Source organism: Vanessa atalanta, chromosome 25 (assembly GCF_905147765.1).
Source record: "Vanessa atalanta chromosome 25, ilVanAtal1.2, whole genome shotgun sequence".
Classification (NCBI taxonomy): Eukaryota; Metazoa; Arthropoda; class Insecta; order Lepidoptera; family Nymphalidae; genus Vanessa; species Vanessa atalanta.
The window spans coordinates 8,687,405-8,710,807 of NC_061895.1; the positions used below are offsets into that span (position 1 = coordinate 8,687,405).

Sequence of the window (23,403 nt, forward strand, 5' to 3'; positions counted from 1 at the left end):
AAATGCTAGAAATGTTATCGTATAATTAAAATTTGTTAATTATATTTTGCGGAACGTTAATAAACATATAACTAAACAATATCTTTATCAGAATAATTCGAGTGAAATATTACTGTAAACAATTTTATTTTTCTTACATGGCAGAGTTTATCGGTATTTTATTTATTGTATAATGTGATACAGAGCTCGTAAAGACATTAAAGGATTTAATTGAAAATCATAAATTGGCTTCCGAACATTTAACATTCTGATAACAGCCAGAGAAAGAATATTATTTAATAAATAATGTATTATTATAGAAGAGTCCATTCTTTTTTATTTCAATCGATGAAATGTCTTTGATAGACACAGATTAAAAAAATAAGGGATGAGCGCTCTAACTGTGAGCTATATACATGTAGATATTGTTTGACGTCAATCCGGGTGAATCTATACGACCGGAGACACACAAGTAAAGGCTTTACGTGCTATACGAGGCACGACAGTGTAAACATAAACAATGTATCGAACACGACTTTGAAGCTCGACGCTATTAAACAAATAAGGGACTCAAAATTTAGATTTAACTTTATTATTTCGACCAGGATTAGCAGCCTTATAAGTGGTCACTTGACCAACGAGGCGGTTCATTGTAATTACAGTTCGCTTAAACTTGTAGATATTACCAGACATACGTTGCGAACTCGTATCGAATAACACGATTATTTTCGGTTAAAGGGTGCAAGGACTGAGGACCGACCGGCCTTTTTCAAAGATTGGTGTTATTGTCGTTGTAATATCAGCTGAGAGGCTGGTGGTTACATGTTGGACGTTGGTGTCAACGTTGGGTGTCATAGTGTATCGCAGGGGCAGTGGCGGCTTGCTCGCAATTGGAATTGGACGCACTCAACGGCTTACGGCAGTGTTCGCGCTAACGTCGTCGTAGTCGCTCGTTCGTGGTCGCGCCTCTGATATAATATCTCGTCGGCCTTGGTATCTATTTTGATTCGTTGTGGTGCGACACGCACTCCGACCCACGTGTGAGTATCATTATATCTTTTCACTATCGATTTCGAAAATACACGACAACCGAACGAAAAAAATATTAAACCCTTAATACACATTAGGTTGAATATTATTATAAACAATTAATAAACAACATTATTAACTCAAAAAAATATTTATAAATAATTAATTAATGGATTCGTAATATTTTGTAATATAATAAAAACTTTTTTTACGACTTATTTACAGCGGTGTCAAAGTACATATGTTGTTATTTACAATTTGTTAGTGATGTAAAACTTGAGTAAAAAAAATATTACACTGTACATAAAATATATTTAATTTTTGATTTAATAATCCCAGTACAGAAGTTTATAAATAAAAAAAGATAGAATAAATTATTTACATCATCGTCATTCGCGTGTCAACAGCACCGACATTCCAAACTAAACGCTATAATGTAAATAATGCATAATGAGGCCCGTTCCTCCGCGACCAGCAATTTACGTCGCCGAATAATTTTAGATTACAAAAAAACATCTACGTTATTAAATAATTGTGTTAAAATTGCAACTTATAAGGTTATATCCATGTTAAAAATAATCTATATGGAGTTACGGTTTAACATTTGACACTAGTCCGTCTAAGGGTCATTGTCCCTCACGACTAGCCTCTGCCCTCTGTTAAAGAACCAACAGTACCGGGATATATAATTTAATATTTTTTTTTTTTTTTTTTTTTTTTTTTTTTTTTTTTTTTTTTTTTTTTTTTTTTTTTTTTTTTTTTTTTTTTTTTTTTTTATGTCATAAGGTGGCAAACGAGCAGGAGGCTCACCTGATGGAAAGTGACTACCACCGCCCATGGACATCTGCAACACCGGGGGGCTTGCAGGTGCGTTGCCGGCCTTTCAGGAAAGAGTACGCTCTTTTCTTGAAGGTTCCCAAGTCGTATCGGTTCGGAAAAACCGCCGGCGAAAGCTGGTTCCACAGAGTGGTTGTGCGAGGCAGAAAATGTCTTAAAAATCGCGCTGTTGTGGATTTTCGGACATCTAGGTGGTGCGGGTGATATTTGGAATTTTGACGAGATGTCCGAAGGTGAAATTCAGCAGCCGGGATTAATTCGAACAATTCCTCGGAACATTCCCCGTGATAAATTCTGTAGAAGATGCAGAGCGATCCAACATCTCTACGCAAAGCCAAAGGATCAAGCAGATCGGAAAGGGCTTGATCGTCGATAATTCGAGCCGCTCTACGTTGGATACGGTCAAATGGAAGGAGCTGGTACTGGGGAGCACCCGCCCAGAGGTGAGAGCAGTATTCCATGTGAGGCCGAATTTGCGCCTTGTATAGTCTTAGACGATGGGCCGACGTGAAATACTGTCCTGCCTTGCTGAGCACACCAAGCTTTTTTGATGCCAATTTGGCTTTGCCTTCCAATTGACCGCGGAACTGAACGAGACTCGAAACATCAACGCCAAGTATTCCGATACTAGCTGTAGCGGCTAACGGAATGTTCTCGAATCGTGGAGATACGACAAATGGTGTTTTTTTAGCAGTTAACGCGCAAACTTGCGTCTTTTTGGGGTTGAAGTGAACTAGGTTTAGCCGACCCCAGTTCGAGACTTTGTTTAACGAAGACTCGATTTCAGATATAAGTTTGTTCCGGTTTTCTTCGACGTTTTCCCGAGAAATATTAGCACGGCCGGTGTATGAGGTGTCTACGGTGCTGTCGTCTGCATAGCAATGAATGTTACTGATTTGCAACAAGTCATTGATATGCAGAAGAAACAGAGTGGGTGATAGAACGCAGCCTTGTGGAACACCAGCATTGACGAATTTTAAGTCAGAGCATGCACCGTCGACAACGACCTTGATGCTCCGATCTGCCAAAAAACTGGTAATCCAATTGCATAATTTCCCGGGAAGCCCATAGGAAGGAAGCTTCGAAAGAAGCGCTTTGTGCCACACGCGATCGAAGGCCTTCGCTATGTCCAGACTGGCTGCTAATGCCTCCCCTTTGCTCTCAACTGCTTCCGCCCATCTATGAGTAAGGTAAACTAGAAGATCACCGGCTGAGCGACCCCGACGGAAACCGTACTGGCGGTCGCTAATCAGCTGGTACTCCTCTAGGTACCGCAGGAGCTGGCAGTTTATAATGGACTCCATTACCTTGGAGAACAAGGAGGTGATGGCTATAGGCCTATAATTGGACGGGTCTGAGCGGTTGCCCTTTTTAGGGATCGGATGCACCAAAGCAGTCTTCCAGGAGTTCGGGACGACGCCGAATGCATAGGATTGCCGGAAAAGACGCGTTAAGACCGGCGCCAACTCGGGAGCACAAGTCCGTAGCACGATTGGAGGGATGCCATCGGGTCCACTCGACTTATGAATATCCAAGGAAAGAAGTGCTTTACGAACAGCACTTTGCCGGAATTTAACCTCCGGCATCGTGGTATCACACCGCGGGATTGTTGGTGGTGACTTTCCTCGGTCATCCAGAGTCGAGTTCGCTGCGAAGAGAGAGCCTAAAAGATCAGCCTTCTCCTTCGCTGTATGGGCCAATGACTCACCGTCCTTGTGCAGAGATGGTAAGGAAGGCTGACAGAAATTCCCTAAGACAGCCTTGGCGAGAGACCAGAACGCACGTGTTCCTGAAGGGAGGCGCACCAGTCTCTCGCCAATTCTGCCAATGTACTTCGTCTTCGCCTTAGCAATCACGTTTTTGAAGGACCTAGAGGCAGAGTTATATTCCTTTCTGATTGCGCTGGTATTTACATCACGAGACGCTGATGCGTTAGCCCAGTCTTGGTAGCGTTCCCATTTTCTGCGTGAAGCCGTTTTGCAGAAACGACCAAACCAGGGCTGGGACTTGCCACCGATGGGGACCGCAGAATACGGAATGAATAGTTCCATACCCTGAAGTACCACATCGGCAACAGAGTCAGCAACAACACTCGGATCATCCGGCGAGAAACAAACCTGCCCCCATGGGTAGGATGCAAAGAAGGACCGCATCCCATCCCAATCTGCTGACCTGTAGTGCCACACTCGGCGGCAGCCCACGAAACGAGGTCGTGAGTAACGCGCAACCGGCACTGTACTTCGGACGAGACAGTGGTCCGACGAGCCCAGAGGGGGTTCGACGATAACCTGGTAGCCGTCCGGATGGGAAGTCAGCAGAAGGTCCAACAGGGAAGGTGTATGATCCTCCACGTCTGGTATTCGCGTTGGCGAGGGGACTAGTTGTGTCAAATCATATGCTAAAGCGAAGTCGAGAACAGATCTACCCGCATGATCGGTAGTGCGCGATCCAAGCCATTCGGCATGGTGGGCATTAAAATCGCCAAGAATAACGATCTCTGCGGAAGGGATCTGCTATATATGGGATATAATATAATTCATGCGTAAGATATTCTTCATTTATATTATATGTGATGATTATTAATTCTTATTTACTTACTTTTGACATCACGTATGAGGTTACTAACTATCAAAATAATTTATAGTTATCATCCAGTAAAACATAAATATGGAATAACTTTTTAAAAGTAAGTCAGTGCTACTTAGTACCCATTTGCTTGAATAAAAAATAGAACTCAAAAATTAACTACCAGAGGTCTTGTACTTTTAAAGCGCTGAAACGTCGGTAAACGATTCAGAGTTACTTAAAACGCTGAATCGAGACATCATCATCCTTAAAAACAATTCTTTAAATTAAAACGAACTTTCGTTATTATAATTAATACCTTGATGAGATGTTTATTGTTTATGTTTCACGTAAGCACACTGTGGGGTCATTTTTTCTTCTAGTGCAATCACTGAAATGTTATAGGTAATTGCGTTATCGCACTGAATTTTTTGGGCAATAGAGGATTGATTAATCCCGATTCTGGAATGATTGTGTCCATTAGAGACAAACAATTAGAGCTTATTAATTGGAACTCCGAAGTCGCGTGATTCGCAACGTCAAAGTCGCTCGTGATTAATTCATTAAGACCACTTGTAGAGCGAATATTTTACACATTTATTGTGAAACAAGTTTTAACTCGCCTTCCCACTTTCCACGACGCCGTAAAACATTATTTATCTGTACCAGAGACACTGACCTGGCCAAATTTGATTACGGCTGGAATTTATTGTAGATTAAAGAATATCAATAGTATATATTTATATTATAGTGGGATAAACGAGAGACTGGGCCATGTGTTAGTAAGTGGCCACGACCACTCATAATCTGTAGTTACACTGGCTCACTCACTCTTTAAACCGGAACACAACAATACTGAGTAATGTTGTTTGACGGGAGAATATCTAATGAGTGGGTGGTACCTACCCAGGCCTCTTGCCCGAAACCCTACAACCAAGAAAATAATAATCTCTAAATATTCTTACTCTCCGTTTCAAAACGATCTCTATCACGTTATATCGCTCCGCCGTTGCCGTCGGTCTATTTCTCCATTGTGCCGGCGGTTGTGTTGTTTCTCCTTTACACCGTTTCTATATTGATATGTTAATTAAATATGAGTTGAAACAAACACCAGAAACAATAGCAGAAATAGTCAACACACTAAACATATTTTAGCATTATCATAAAATATATTTATCCAATATCTGGAAATGAACAAACGGTTATATCTGGAAATCATTTAGTTGAATTGTACTTGTGCGAGTACGAGTATATTCATCGGTTACAATCTGTGTTCCGATTAATTTTTTTTCATTCAATTTTTATGACATAATAGGCATAATAATAGAATAATTTGATAATAAAGATTTAAAAAAATACGATATAAGTAGGAAACTTAAAACGCGACGTCATACGTTTTTAATCCACTAGAAGGTGTACGAATACCATAAAAGTGAATCCACAGGTCTAACGGTAAATATAATTCTAATTAGTTAATTATATTTATTATTAAAAATATTTTAACAGTAACTTTAATTTCTCTATAATAGCAAAGTTTCGCGAAAACCGAAGTTTTGAACTTATTGCGGCCTCATCTTCATTCATTAATTGTTGGGAACGTAATGTGGGATATAGATTTCAGAACTCAATACACTCTGACTTCGACCCGCGGTTTGAGTTCCTCCGATTTGATTTAAAAGCTCGAGACTTTATATGTGTATGATTGATTGTAGAGATAACGAAAATAAAATGTAGTAGAGTTGTTTGCAGGAGCGAGGCGTGGTCGATGGCGCTGTGGAGGCTTGTTTGTGGGCCGTGAGAGTCGCGTCACGCGTCACGCTGCGCCCGACCTTTGTAAACATGTTGATCACAAGAGAATTAACGATCATTAATTGATTATCTACATTACTTTGATAAATGATCAAACAAAAATGGCTACAGTTAGCGTGAAATGTCGTACCTTTATATATTTTTATAATATCAACAGTTTTTCGGACTTCGGTGTGTCGTTAGTTTTAAGGCTTATTGTAATAACACAAAAGTATACATTTTATGTACTCACAATGGTATATATGTATGTATTTCGAATGTAAACTATGTCTCAACTTATTTGACGGGACATGTATAATGCTTTCTCTTTCCTTTGTATGAGAATATGTCCTTAAAGAGGATACGGGATGGCAAGATATTTTTGGAAAAAATGTTTACGATCTGTGTAAAACGAAAGCAACCGTTAATGATAAGTACATTTTAAATTATAAGATCTTTATCTTTTAGGGAGGAAACTTTACAGGATTATACGTTTTTTTTATAGATCATTGTTATAAAATTAATAAAATTTGATTTTAACTTAAAGTCCATAATATCTAGTCAAGTAATTACTGAGGACATCAGCGATTAGAATGATTAGAAACAAATATTCCAAATAATTCTTAGAATTGAATTGGTTTATGATAAAAATTAGTTGTCCTTGCAATATTGAGATTGCAATTTCTTTTATGGCCTGCTGTGTCCTCGGCTAATGGATTCGACCGCGGCGCGCGCGCATCGGCCAATGCGGCTCCCTCGACGCCCCTCGCTTCTCCGACGTCAATCTTCATTTTCTGGTGTCTATAAAAAGTTTCTATTAATGCGTTGTCTATTTTCGATTTGCAATTTTAAAATATCTGAACCACTGTTATTGCATTATCACTAGTTGCGTAGTTGTTATACTTTATAGAAAATGAAAAGTTTTAAATCCATTTTTTTGAATTGTAGGATGTAAAGTTCATCGTTTACAGCCACTGTTATATTATTAAGTAGTTCAGAATGATTTGTTTTGTTCACTAGCAGCTAGTTGTTAGGACAAGAGTGCATTGACATAGACACACATACATAGACATAGACAAGTTGCATGGGCTATCCAATATTATATAATACATCTACAGCCGCATCTAACGAAAGACTACAATTAATAAAAAAACTGAATGGGCAATGGCGCTTTTGTAAATATTCGAGTGCCTATGTGTTGATTAGTAAAAACTTCCCTCCATTCTATTAACAATAACAAGAAGCCACACAAGAAGTTTCGCCACAACTTGTAATTAATTTGACAACGTCATGATTTATTTTGTGAGTCAAATGTTGCTTGAATATCTTTGTTATTGATGCATTTAAGTAATATACGATAAAATTTAGCCAAATCACCGAGCCGAGTTAAATACAATAAACAGGTGAAACGATTATAAATATTAAAGAGTGTTTAAAATAATACGAATTACGACCTGGATCAAAGTTAAAATTCTCTATAATTTAGGTGCATTAGCATTAACAGCCTGTAAATTTTCCCACTGCTGGGCTAAAGGCCTCTTCTCCCTTTGAGGAGAAGGTTTGGAGCATATTTCATCACGCTGCTCCAATGCGGGTTGGCGGAATACACATGTGGCAGAATTTCGTTGAAATTAGACCCATGCAGGTTTCCTCACGATGTTTTCCTTCACCGCCGAGCACGAGATGAATTATAAACACAAATTAAGCACATGAAAATTCAGTGGTGCCTGCCTGGGTTTGAACCTGAAATCATCGGTTAAGATGCATGCGTTCTAACCATTGGGCCATTTCGGCTTAATTTAGGTGACTATGTAGGGATTTAAAACCACAAAATCTCTTGATTTGCGACATTAGACTTAATTCGCCACACAACATTAAACATTTCGTTTTACTTTGATCTTAAATAATGCCTTTAAATAGAATTCAAAAATATTGAACTATCGTGTGGAATGTTTCCGATTTATTGTAATAATTTACAATCATTTGGATGCGGTTTATGTTATTAAAAAACTTAGAATGAATGTTTCTTTGTTAGTTTGCGTTTCTTTATATTCATTGGCGATGTCATTATCTGATTCGTCGTGTCGAACAACTGCTTCACCCGTAAGTGTAATGAAGGCGGTGATTAGTAAACAATCCTACGTCTTATTCTTTCGAATGTCAAATCCATAACGACAAAAAATGACAAATCAGTGATTAACTAAACACACCCTACCGTTTGCATTGTGTATACCAGATTTTTCATCAAAGTTAAGATATAATTTAATAAATAAATGTAATATTTTTTTTTTAAGTTTGTTCTCTAAACGTTTCTGAACCAATTATCTGATTGTTATTAAACTTGCTGAATTATTTTGCTTGTACATACGTATACGTGTTGTGTGGAGCTTTATTCTCCCCGTGTGAAGCCGGGGCCGATAGCTAGTATGATATAAACGTGATATGATAAAATATTAAACGAGACTTCTGACTTACGTTATCAGATAATTTTCGTTTTAATAATACGACTGTAATAATGGCCTTTATGTTGTTTTCTCCAGCTCTAGGCATTATGTAACTCTCAAATCATAAACAAACATATAATTAAGTATATAATAATTGCTCAGTAATGCTTACTAACGGTGTTTACACGTGTAAATAAGTACAATAGGTTGAATTTGTTATATGACAAATTGTTTCGGTCGCTCGGTAACAATTTTGAGTAAGCGTTTTCATAAAACTGTGTTCGGATATCGTTTAACAAAACACCCGGACACTACTTAAAGTTTTGCTATGTATATATTTTGTTGTAAACTTAATATTATAAAAGGCCTATCTACAGAGCCGTCTCAAGCTATGCTGGGCCCTTGGGCACTAATGAATTTGGGGGAGATATTTACTACCATGTACAAATAATTTGCTTATACAAATAAGTATAGTTTCAAATAAACGGTGCGGTAATTTTCGTAAAATCGTAGGAAACTGATTGGTTGTACTTTCTTATATAGTATAGCTATTTCTATCATGAGCACGTCTATAGCTTTCTACTTTAAATATCGACTATCGTCATTCGCCTTTTCATAAATATGTTAGTTATTGAAATAAAACTAGTTTTTAACGGATTTAATCGCGTATATTAATTATTTTAACATCCCGACGTTTCGAGCACTTTGCAGTGTTCGTGGTCACGGGCAGACTAAGGTGACATTTGTCTGTTTGAATTAAAAAGAAATATTATTTACAACTACCGCCAACGATTTCTTAATTGGTATCTTGAGTAGCGTTCCGGTTGCACGCAGAAGGCACTAACTGTATCTTTAGGTCTTGCAGTCTGTTGGATTTGGGATTTTAAATTTTTAATAAGTGGATCCCAAGTGTTAGAAAGTCTCCAACCATCTTCTCTATTGAAGTTCGGATGTTTTTGAATTTCAATAGCCTCGCGTATCATTCTAGGAATGAATCTGTGTTCTCTAGCGAGGATCTGTGGTTTATCAAATCGAATATAATGGTTAGGTTTATCCAGAGCATGTTCACAGACTGCAGACTTTGAAGAACGCCTATTTTTGACATCTCCTATATGTTCCTTGACCCTAGTACCGATACTTCTCTTTGTTTGGCCTATGTAAGATAAACCACACTCACATTCGAGTTTATATACTCCCGCAGTTTGTAAAGGGATATTACTCTTGATGGGTCTCAAGAACTGGCTCACTTTCTTATGAGGCTTGTAAATGGTTTTAATCGAAGCTCGCTTCAAGATATTGCCAATCCTGTCTGTAACTCCCTTCACATATGGTAGAAATGCAGGTTGTCGCTCAACTGTGGGTGGCTTGATACGGCTTCTGCGATGCTGGCGAGGCACGGGCAGCTTGTTCTGGTGGAGTGCAAGCTTGACCTGAAGTAGCTCGTCCTCTAGGTGTTCAGCATCGCAGAGATGGTGGGCTCTCTGAAACAAAGATTTGCCAACGGTAGCTAACTGACTAGGGTGGTGGTGCGAGTCACCATTGAGGTATTTATTAGTGTGTGTGGGTTTCCTATAAACTGTGTGACTTAATGTATTGTCAGGATTCCTGATAATAAGGATGTCAAGGAAAGCTAAAGAATTATTTGCCTCTAATTCCATAGTAAATTGAATGTTTTTATTTATAGAATTGAGATGTACTAAAAATGCAGATGTCAGATCACTAGGTAGTATTGTGAAAGTGTCATCTACGTACCGTTTATAAAACCTAGGTGTTATTGGTCCGGAGCGAAAGGCCTCTCCTCTAGGTCTTCCATGAATAAATCAGCGACCACGGGGGATACTGGGGAACCCATGGCTACTCCGTCAACTTGTACATAGAATTCATCATTCCACAATAAATAACCAGATGTGAGGCAGTGATGTAACAGCTCTGCATATTCAATAGGCATGTTGTGTGTCTGTAGCTTCTTCTTGACAATTTCGATGCAGTCTTGTATGGGTAAGGATGTAAACAATGACTGGACATCAAAACTAACCATTGTCTCATTGTTGGTTAATTTAAGGTCTTTGATTTCACCAACAAACTGGTAAGAATCCTTGACATACGCCGCAGTGTGTCCTCGGAGGGGTGATAATATCCTTGCTATGTGTTGAGCCAATCTATATGTTGGTGTATCGATTTGGCTTACAATAGGACGCAGCGGAGCACCAGTTTTATGGATCTTAGGTAACCCATACAGTTTAGGTGGCTTTGCACATGTAGGCACGAGTGATCTGGACAAAAAATCACTCACACAATCAAAAATCAAAGACCTTAAATTAACCAACAATGAGACAATGGTTAGTTTTGATGTCCAGTCATTGTTTACATCCTTACCCATACAAGACTGCATCGAAATTGTCAAGAAGAAGCTACAGACACACAACATGCCTATTGAATATGCAGAGCTGTTACATCACTGCCTCACATCTGATTATTTATTGTGGAATGATGAATTCTATGTACAAGTTGACGGAGTAGCCATGGGTTCCCCAGTATCCCCCGTGGTCGCTGATTTATTCATGGAAGACCTAGAGGAGAGGGCTCTTCGCTCCGGACCAATAACACCTAGGTTTTATAAACGGTACGTAGATGACACTTTCACAATACTACCTAGTGATCTGACATCTGCATTTTTAGTACATATCAATTCTATAAATAAAAACATTCAATTTACTATGGAATTAGAGGCAAATAATTCTTTAGCTTTCCTTGACATCCTTATTATCAGGAATCCTGACAATACATTAAGTCACACAGTTTATAGGAAACCCACACACACTAATAAATACCTCAATGGTGACTCGCACCACCACCCTAGTCAGTTAGCTACCGTTGGCAAATCTTTGTTTCAGAGAGCCCACCATCTCTGCGATGCTGAACACCTAGAGGACGAGCTACTTCAGGTCAAGCTTGCACTCCACCAGAACAAGCTGCCCGTGCCTCGCCAGCATCGCAGAAGCCGTATCAAGCCACCCACAGTTGAGCGACAACCTGCATTTCTACCATATGTGAAGGGAGTTACAGACAGGATTGGCAATATCTTGAAGCGAGCTTCGATTAAAACCATTTACAAGCCTCATAAGAAAGTGAGCCAGTTCTTGAGACCTATCAAGAGTAATATCCCTTTACAAACTGCGGGAGTATATAAACTCGAATGTGAGTGTGGTTTATCTTACATAGGCCAAACAAAGAGAAGTATCGGTACTAGGGTCAAGGAACATATAGGAGATGTCAAAAATAGGCGTTCTTCAAAGTCTGCAGTCTGTGAACATGCTCTGGATAAACCTAACCATTATATTCGATTTGATAAACCACAGATCCTCGCTAGAGAACACAGATTCATTCCTAGAATGATACGCGAGGCTATTGAAATTCAAAAACATCCGAACTTCAATAGAGAAGATGGTTGGAGACTTTCTAACACTTGGGATCCACTTATTAAAAATTTAAAATCCCAAATCCAACAGACTGCAAGACCTAAAGATACAGTTAGTGCCTTCTGCGTGCAACCGGAACGCTACTCAAGATACCAATTAAGAAATCGTTGGCGGTAGTTGTAAATAATATTTCTTTTTAATTCAAACAGACAAATGTCACCTTAGTCTGCCCGTGACCACGAACACTGCAAAGTGCTCGAAACGTCGGGATGTTAAAATAATTAATATACGCGATTAAATCCGTTAAAAACTAGTTTTATTTCAATGTGTAATAATCGCGAAAATCTAAGACAACATTATATGTTAGTTATTTCTTAAAAATTTCGAAAATATACATAGCCGTCAACAGCACAAACGTGTGAAATAAATTGTTGGTTTTTCTTCGGGGCCCTCTCATGATGGGGGCCTTGGGCACGTGCCCCATGTGCCCTATGGTAAAGAGGGTAATGCCTACCTATAATAATTCTAATAACCGGTTAGGGAAAATATCATTTTAGGTTCTGGGCTTAGAGTTTATTATTTCAGTGCTGATACGCATGTAGCATATTTTATTCGACTCTTGCAGACGATTTGTTCTTAAACAGAACGAGATATATTTAAACACAAATGAAGTACACGAAAATCCAGTGTAATCTGCACGGAATCAATGGGCTGACTTTTAGGGTCTCATGTAATTGAATTAATTGTTAAAAACATACGCAATAGTTAAGGCACTTAAATAAATAATGAGCTCGTTTAAAATTCGTTACATTTACTTTCTATGAAAATTAAAATATAACGTACGTACGTACGTTCGCGGTTCGCAGTTGTTTACAGGCCCCGACCTCGCTGATCGTGTGCTATCGTTTACGCATGTATTTACTTGTTTGCCATCGGACCGACGCGGACGGCGGTCAAGTTCACGTAGACGATATACCATACATGCCATAAACAGTATCTATAATAGTAGTAATATGCGATTAAAGAGATATGCGACGATGGCGTTGTTAGTATGAGTACTTTCTGAAGCTTAAAAGAAATAGTACCAACAGCCTGTAAGCGTCTCACTGCTGGTCTAAGGCCTCCTGCTCCTTTTGTTCCTCTCCTTTTTGAACAGAAGTTTTCGGCTAGCTGCACCACGCTGCTCAAACGCAGGTTGGTGGATACCCGTGGAAGATATACATCCGCTACGTGCAGGTTTCTTCACGATGTTTTCGTTCACCGGCCGCGGCCGCCAATCTCAAAGGAGACCGGCCAACCTCGGACACATTATAGTGCAGTGTGTTGCGCAAACACAAGTGCGCTTTCTGTTCCCTCATTCTCATAATGCGATGGGACGGCAAATTCGGCACGATCGGAAATAGATTAGACGCAGTACCGACGGCTCTACCTACTGTCTGAGACACGGGAGAGTACATACTTCCAACCTCCAGATTCGGAGCTCTTTCTGGGAATTTTTACTGGGAAACTCAATTACACTAATACAATGACGAGCGCAATGATTGGGTTTTATTTTATTTTATATAATTAATCAGGCGAGGTAATGGGGTACTAAATCAAATATACCACTTTTTAAATCCCTCGTAGCTATATTGGCTTACTCACTGTTCACAACGATCAGCAAATCAGAGTTTAATTAGTTTTTGGCGGTAGAATAATTGATGAATGGGTCTTATTCATCAAGACGGGCTTGTCAAAGTAAGGCAATACTACCAGGTTAAGCGTAAATCATATGTTACAAAATCAGCAATATATAAATATATTACAACATGAAAAAAGTATAATAATATATTCCAAACCAATTGATGTTTTAGTAGTTTCGCTAATTTATTATTTAAGACAATGTCAAGGAAATAGTACTTAACAGTACGAGAGTGTTATTCCAAGACCTAAATATAAAAAACGTAAAGGCCCTGGATGAGGCGCCCCACATTTTTTCTGGGTCAGTGTCACCAGAGTGCGATGCTCTGTATGTAATCAATTACGTTCAATGTAGGCCAGTTCCAGAAACTGTAATCATACAAAAAAAAATGTCTCATTACGTCCTCCTCGACTTGTAAAAGTAATCACATGATTTGAACATATATTAATATTAATTCGCTTGTTTTATTACGTGTATTATATAAAAAAATACACGTAATTTTTTTTATTAAAAAGACTAGTAGCTATGGCCCAATTTAATCAAGGAATTACTAATATTCCTTTTTACTTCACTATTTAAGCTTAAGGCTTGTGTTAGGAGTGGAGGCGACAGTAGCCCAAGGGATCAGGATCGATCTTGTGACTTCTTACATCGCTGGCGGCCCGTGAACCATTGCGCTATTGAAGCTTAATTGCTCTTTTTTATTTAAATAGTCCACGACAAGCGCAGCGTAGGGCGTCCCCCCGCGAGATGGACGGACGATCCGGTAAAGTCCGCGGGGTATCGCAGGATGCAGGCCGCTCTCCGGTCTCTCTCTCCGGACTCACCGGTCAAGGTGGAAGTCATTGGGAGAGGCCTATGTTCAGCAGTGGACGTCTTACGGCTGATACGATGATGATGATGATTTAAATAGTATCTTAAAATAGTATGCGTATATGTTTAATAAATTATCAATGGAGGTATAATGTAAGTATATTGAATGTATAATGTTGGTAAGGTTTATCAATATTCATAAAAAATACCATTATAATATATCTAATTAACCGGGGTAGCTTTGAGATTGGCGAATCTTATTTAGTTTTAGATTTATCAAATAATATAAATCACGACGATCGAATGAAAGTAATGAATGACGTATATGAGACACGAACATTCTGCACTGACGAAAATAAACAAGACGCAGTTTGTTATTTGTTTATCCTGAATATAACTTGTTTATAACGAAGAGGCGGTCCTTCTTACTATTTTATTGAAGAATTAACTAATTAATTTTCATTAATGAAGGCCCGCACAGTTTGTTTTCATTCTTTTTAATATCTAGTGTACGAAGGTTTCTAATTACAATCAACAACAAAATTAGCGAGGTTCTTTTAGGTATTGGCGAATATTCCTAAATTGACTAATGGCTTATTAACATCAACGATTTTATTTATCACCGCAATTTTATTATATAAACGAATACCTAGGCCCAGAAGCAATTTATTAACTTCGTAGAGTCGGAATCAAGAATATGCGTTACTCATAAGTGATCGGCACATCTGTCCAGATGGGTTTGGATACAATTGCTGAGACACGACTGAGCGACCGAAACATTCCTAATATACAAAAATTAACATTCACAAAATATATTACTCTTTAAGTTTGATTTCGAATAATCGAAAAGTATCGACATGGTGTCGCACTTGACCGCGCGATAAAATCTGAAGGTGTCTAGTTTGCGACATCGGTATTATCGGAGGTCGAGATATCGGCTATCCGGAGGCACGACCCGCTGATAGCCCGCGGCCTCCGAGCGGCGGCGACGGCCCGCGGGAGCGTCACTCTGCGCCGCAGTTCCGACGCGCAGTAGTACATACTACATAGTACAGTAGCTCGAGGGCCGCGCCAGTGACGTTTATGTGAGATTATTGGACCCTAGTAGTCATATGAGGTAATGTTCATTAATTTTTATTCATACGATACATCTGGTAATATTGCTATGAATAGAATAAAATTATTTGAGGTTTTTTAATTAGGTTATTTTAAAACGTTTTTGTTTGTATTTTGGGCAACTTACTGTCTTTGTAATAAATTTGAAACATCAAACTATAGCTATTTACGAATTAACTTAATTTACAATTCTATGCAAAACTAAACAGATCGTAATGACAATATAAACTATTAAACAAAAATAAGGTAATAGTTTAAGTTTATATTTATTCTCTGCAGTTGATTAACATAATATATATTCAGTTAAAACAAATGTTATAAATTAATAATGAAAATAATATGTCTTTAGCAATATAAGTATTGTTTTTCCGAAATATAACTCTATGTTTTGGTTGCGGTAAACGCTAGAGATTTGAATTTGGGCACACATTTTGTGCGGTTACCAAATCTTCGTACGGAAATACCTAAATAGCAGATTATTTTTGTGATTGTTTTACTACTACTTACTACTGAGCTACTTGCGCGAATGTCCGAGAGCCCAACTTAAAGCCGGCACACTTATATTGCGCGTTACAAGTCATTGAATCTTTTGCGACGCCGACGTTCCACGGGGGAGAAGATTGCAGCGTAGAGGATATTCCTATTAAGATTGCATTGACTGATACGAGTTGAAAGGATTCATCCTCATTGTATTTCTCCTGAGACTAGTTGACTGACAGTAGTTTGTGAATAAGTGATGAGCTGTTTAGAAAATAAATAATTCCAATTCAAAATTCTAAATCATAGAATGTGCAGCACTACACTTGCTTGTCAAATCTACTGCTAGTTCAGAAATAAGCAATTCAAACTCGAGACGAGCCGGCGAAAGAAATCAGGTTTACTTTTGTTTTTAAAACAGAATGTTGAAAATTTTCGCTAAACAACACATCTAGGCGGGTTTGTGTGTGCTGACTGCTGTCTGAATTATCACATTAGAATCAGCGGCTAAACCGACGTCGGCGCGATAGAGAGCTAATTATTCTAATACGAGCGCGTTCCGTTCATTATTGTCACTAAAGGACGTGAGACGTGGGCGTCACTCGACGTTAGAGCACGGAGGTACTACACAGAGGTAGTTGTGATTCAGGATCAGAGGTTATAAAGAAGGAAGGATCAGTAATTACAAAATTGGGAACGAATCTCGTCTTTAATGAGATTCGTGTTCGGATAAAGTTTTGCACACCGGTGACAATAAACACTAGAGTAATAAATAATTGTAAAGCGATTGAATAAAATATTCCTTTTAAATTAATATTAATTGTAGATATAATATATAATTTTGGACCGAATTGTTTGAGCGAATCGGCTCTTACATAACAGCTGTTACAGTTGAATGATAACGATAAATAATTTCGTTGTACACATTTTATTTTTAACTCCGATAGTGATTCGATATGAGAGGTGTGAAGCCGCGGACGCGACGTACGTCTGTAGCCTTTATTGCTGGTCATTGAAACGTGTCTTATTGAAAGATTTCTTAATGCGTTTAGTACAGTGAAATTTATGAACAGACCTCGGTTCGAGCCCCAGGTCTGGCTACTAAAAGTGACTAGGTTTCTTCTGTCAAGGAAGCCAGTAGCAGTCCGAAGTTTGGAAGTTGGCAGAGAATACGACACTGAATTAATTTCATGTAATTTGTATTCTTTAATCATAGTCATCTATTCAAGATTCACTCCACTCGCGGTAATGGACGGACGTACGTATGTACTTGTATGTAGCTCTTATTACCACGACAATGATCATTACTTATTATTATTATTTCACGGTCGAGGTCTGGTTGGCGTGTCGTACTCGTGAGTTATTCAATTATGATATATTTCTTGACTGGTCGGTTGACTTGGCTTATGTTGAAAGAAAAACTTTAAGCTATTATTTACTCTACATAGGAATCAAAGTAAATTGACTCTATATTCCCTCAATCTCAAAATGCAATGGAACGAACACGAAGCAAGGCTTTCAGTTAGCTTCACGTGCTTCCTGACGATGAGGATACTAATGAACATTTATAGACATTATTATGCTTAAAGTGTTATGCCTAAAAGCCCGTGATGCGTTTATATTGACCTGGAGTTCGAACCCTGTACATTGGAATCTGTAGCCCTGTGTATAATCTAGCCATTAGACTAACGAATGAAAGCGTGTTTATTGCAGAATGTTTGTCTCGGTTATTATTTATTTATATTTGAATTATCAAAGATAAGTCTACTTTGTTGTTCTCCTCGTTTGTGTTCAAATAATATTGAAGAAGATACAGCTTCATATTGCGCGTTACTCTAGAGTCTAGAGATCGCTCGGTAAATCTCTCAGAGTAATAAATTATTACCTGAGTGCAATCAAATATTATATATTTACTAATCACTTATATTGTTATTAAGTTTCGTAGTTTTCCGCAAAGTTGGGGAAGTCGTCCAACGTTGGTTGCCATTGTGGCATTAATTGTTGGTTATATCCGAAGCTTGGGTTGGGATGTTTTATCGTTATTATTATTTTTGAAGTCTAATGAGTGAGATAATATTATGTTTTTTTGAGTGCCCAAGTGATAATATTATCTCTATAAATATTTCACAACGACGCGTCGCGCCCATTACAGTATATTGCTAAATTCATAGTAGAAGAATAAGTAGATTTTGAAATGTAATTTTTTTAAATGTTTAACGGGGAAATCAATCTTTTACTTAGTGAGGGTTTTGTGCAAATCCCTTTGGGTGCGTGTACCAGTGTAACTACAGACACAAGAGACATACCTAACGTCTTCGTTCCCAACATTGGCAGTGCGTCGATGATGGACTTTGATGACAACTTACCGATGAATGAATGAATGAATTTGTCAATCTTCCCAATCACATATACAAAATTATTGTCATCATTCCATGCGGTCGTGATTTGTCTAGTTTGTCTAGTATTATAAATACTACTAAAATATAACCTAAATTGTAAAAAAAGAAAATTAATTCAAACACTACAAGAAACAAAAGGACGGCTATAATTGGTTATAAAAATCACTTGCAAGACTCGACCCACACACATAAACGGCGACTTTAAATATAAAAGTTATAATAAGCGTTGCTGTTGTTGAAATAATATTAGCATTCAGCTAAAAAAAACCGTTGATATCTTGAATTATGTAGTTGGGAGAACGATAGATGTTCGCCAAAGGTGGGCGCGTCGCCGCGTCACAGCCGCGCCGCCGCCGACTGCGATGTCGTGTTTCTGTTTACACGACTGTCGTGACCTGCGTGCAATAAATATATTTTTATTAAGACTTTATCAAACTGCATAATAATATTTTTAACGTAGTTAGTATTGTTAGCATTTAGCATTACTTCTAAACTAATTTATTTCATGAGATGAGATGAGAGCCGCTCTAACTATATTTTTTTCACGAATTAATAATCGATACCGTTGATGTTATTCGAGTTGGCCAATCACATCACGTCAATTCTAGTTTGCTTTTTTGTCATAGACGTAGGTGGACTGACAAATGGGCTACCCGATGGTAAGTCGCCCATACACTTTGACATTTAAAAAAATGATTCCTCATATTACCAAAGCGAACAAACTTCAAAACTAAGATATTATGCCTGTAAACACTGACTCACTCACCCTTTAAACCAGAACAAAGTTATGCTGCTTAGCGGTACAATATGGAACCTACCCTGACTAACTCTCTAGTGTCTCTAGTCCTGTTATTAGAACAGGATATGCATGATTAATACGAGTAAATTATTCCTGTTAAAAATATTAAACTCGTTATATTTAAATATTTACATAAAACGAAGTCATATAAAAATACAGGAAATCGCGATTGAAATATAAATGTAATTTCCAAGATTTACCGTAATGGCGGCCGTCATTATAGTAATCTCTATTTCCTTTCAGGAAAAAACCTCGTTAGTCGTTATATTTTTCATTTACACAGTTTCATTGACTTCCGATTACAATATATACATTCTTATTATAAATGATAAATAAAGTTAAAGCTTTTAAGAAAATAACCTTTTTAGAGGAGATCGATAATATCTCCAGGGGTCAAGATTGAGCCTGCGACTTTTACATCGCTAAAGGGCCTGTAAAACATTTTCATTTCAAATAATTAACATATTAAATTATAAACTTAGATTTCGATACGGCTCAGCTGTAAGGGCCTCTTCGTTTGGTATTTATTAGTATTGCAGCAAAGTCCTGGAATAAGTTCCAAATCTACTTTTCCTAAAAGAGTGGAGGCCTACGCCCAGCAGAGGGACATTTATTATGATACTTTTACTTAACCTTGAGCTACTAAAACATAAGATTATTATGCATCGACGAGATAGGATGCCACATTCTGAGGTCTAGAAATCTGTCTGGTTTAATCTACTTTCCAAATAATTGACTTAGTAGACACTGGGTAGCTTTCTCGTGTATCTTATCAGCGGACGTTTAACGTCATAGATTATACCAAAAATATTTCATAACTGATAATAGTCTTCGATTGATAATGCTACTTAAGGAGAGGATATACCTACGTGTAATACTTACTAAGGATACAGTTCCCGAGGGTTCGAAAGCAGGTCAATAAAACAAAATGGGTGTCTGACAAGAAATTGTTTCTGGCATTGAACTCACTTCGGTGTCGGATTCGAAATCGTTAAGAGAATATACAGAAATAACTTGTATACACAAGTGTTTGAATAACGTATTGTTTTTTTATACGCACACATTTGTATAGTATTATATGGCCTGCGCTGTTATTAAGTTATCGCCAAACAGCAATGCTCATCGTGATTCGGTTTATTGGACGAGTGCGCCAATTGATGGCGAATTGACGATGTCGGAATGGTTGATATCGTTACACTGCCAATGAAGACAGCGAAGAGCACTTACCACCAGTTGGCCTATTTGTCAGTTCACCTGCTTGTATATAGTAGTCCTCTTTGAATGAAATTATAGAATGCTTCGTTATCTTCTTTCTAATGTAGAGTAACGGTTGATAGAAAGAGACAGTATTTATCTATACAGCTGCGAGACAACGGCTATAAGTTGGTTTTCATGTAAATAGTGTAGGATAAGTTTGTGGTAATGTACCCTACTGAAGCTGATTAAAAAATATGATTTTTATTTTTCGAATGACACTTGCAAAAATTGTTATGTAATTATTTGTTACAATATTTAGTGTCTTAGATAAGAATAAGTATGTAATAGCAATAAACAAAGTACCAACCATTAAATATAGTAGTTGTTACCTTTTTTCTGCTAAATTTTTAATCCTAATCTTTTTTAATTTTCACCAGTATATTAAGTAATACAACACTAAAGAAATCTTCGGCTTAATTTTGCAATGAATAATTCGGAATATTTTTTAAAGATTTTACTAACGCGTATGATTTGCGTAAATGATGTTGCACCTCCTAAGAAAGTGTGATATATTTTTTCACAAATAAAAGAGACGGAGGCTATGAGGTACAAGCGTGTTCATCCATTCTTTCTGTTCCAGCCGGTTCTTTTGCAACATTATTATAAAAGTTAATTTATATATATTTTTTTGTTTTGTTACAGAACACTATTAAACAACAACACAACAATGTCGACGGCAATAGAAAACAGTTTGTCAGTAGACACTCGCGTCAACGGTCACGCGGGATACATCAATGGCAACAGTACGAGCAACGGCACTCCGACCAACTGCACCTGGGAGCAGCAGTTCTTACCACCCCCACTGCAGCTTGATGACAGAGCACGAGCTATTAAGGTACCGCCAAAATTACCTACGGACAGTCATAGTTCGTATATTAAATGAGGGTAGTCCTAGCCTCTCTAAACATGCTGCTCTAATGAGCGGTAAGTTTTGAGGTCGTTCATACTGAACAACTCTATAGATTCTTGAAACGTTTATTTTTCCTAATATAAAGTGGTAAGGAAGTAAAAAGTATTTACTTAAAACCGATATTAGCATTTTGCATTTATTTCCGTTTCCTGATCCGATAAGTGCATACCGGAAATTTCTATTCTTGTGATGGCATCCTTGTGGTACGAATTAGAATGTGGCATATTTTACATGTGAGTTTGGCCGATTTAAAGTAATTTTAATTTTAAGCATTTACTATTAAGCTAAATTTATTTATTAACTGCTAGTTGTGATCGCATGAAATGGAGGCAAGAATGCTACCAACATTTTTCTGTGTTTTACAATTCCAATTATCTGGGCAAAATCACCTCAAATTGGTACTAGTCCCGGAAAAAATCTTCCAAGTCGTAGCCTGTTAATCGTAATTTAATTTGTAGAATTTTTTAAAAAAATAATTTGTTATTCATTTTGATAAGGATTAATATGGCGTGTCGAATTAATTGCTCTTATGTTATCGGGTTGAGACCGATCGTCAGTGAGTGCGAAATCAAAATAAATATAAGAAAAGCATTAAATATTAAGCAATTTTAGTGATAAGAATAATTAACTTTCAATTGGTTTACAACGTTTTTTTTTTATTTTGTTAGGCGTAGTCTACTAAGTGCAGTACTATTTTAGAATCCAGACTAAGACTCAAAGAGCGTAGTACATTTTTTTAAAAGACAGTCACATAAAAATGGATGATGTAGTCTTTTTTGCGTAATGGTTGCGCAATAAAATGATGTTTTTCTAAAACGGAGGCAATTTGTATCGATAGATTACAATTTATAAAAGGATTATTCAGGGATACGTTACACAAAAAAAAATCAAAACATGTTCAAGATTCGTAGTCACAAAGCTTGAAAGACTGTCACAGGATGTCAATTACTCGATTTTTTTTAAGAAGCCAATATTTTTTTAATTATTTATAATTATTTTTTATTATTTTTCTGATAATCTCCATCAATTGGCCTATCGCCCATTGCTGGCTTGACATTTCCTGTTATATTTCACGTTAAAATCGTGCAAATTAAGTCAATTGTAATGAATATGCATGCAAAAAATCCTACATATAAAACCTCCATTATTGTAGACGGTTAATACCTATACATATAAAGTACGTGTAAACGCTATTATTATTAAATAATAATAAAAGATTATAGTATATTGATTGGCCTTTCGCCCGAGGTCACCCAAAACTCTGATTTTTCCTCGTAGTGATGATAAGTTTATCTTAATTACACACGAGTATCTACGCGGGCGCTTCGTCGTGTTAACTACGCGATAGTGTGCTGCGAAGTAACGATTGCGCCTAAAACACAGGAGCGCATGAATAGACACCATTATCAGCTAGTTTATTTGAATACATACCTCAATAAAACCCGATGTTTTAGACAAATAGAATAAGAGAAATGGCTTCTGAAATAATTAATAATATTTCTACTCTTTCCGTCCCATCGGGTTATGACTAGGGGGGGTTAGAGTGCACTTGATAACTGGTCAGACTTTGGCAAACTTAATAAATAACTGTCAAATGAATTAGACGTAATATTACGTTTTACTTACTTATAGTTTTGCGAATTAATGTAATATTAATCAATAAAAAGGCTTATTACTCGATAAAAGATTATTTCTTTTGCTGATTAAAAAGTTAGTTTTGTTCCATACAGAATAAATCATATTTAATTGTGTTTAATGAACATACCTGAAATTCAAGTGTCGGAAAAGAGCTAATTATTGAGTTTAGAATCTACTTGCCGAACCAGTAATATCTTTCAATTATTTTTAAAAAATCGGTTCAATAGTGCAAAAATAAATACTTGAAAAGAA

At 37.3% G+C, this 23,403-nt stretch overlaps 1 protein-coding gene across 2 annotated transcripts in view; it reads left to right on the forward strand.

Moving 5' to 3' along the window:
- Positions 1-857: 857 nt before the first annotated feature.
- Positions 858-23,403, forward strand: part of LOC125073650 (hexokinase-2-like) — a 35,052-nt gene continuing 12,506 nt past the window's right edge. The window contains exons 1-2 of one of the 2 annotated variants that reach the window (XM_047684555.1): positions 858-1,019; positions 21,246-21,438. In XM_047684555.1, coding sequence (XP_047540511.1) covers positions 21,271-21,438 — 168 coding nt within the window. In that variant the 5' untranslated portion in view covers positions 858-1,019; positions 21,246-21,270. Of the gene's footprint in view, positions 1,020-15,522; positions 15,673-21,245; positions 21,439-23,403 lie in introns of those variants that run through there. The other variant, XM_047684553.1, reaches the window with a different exon arrangement.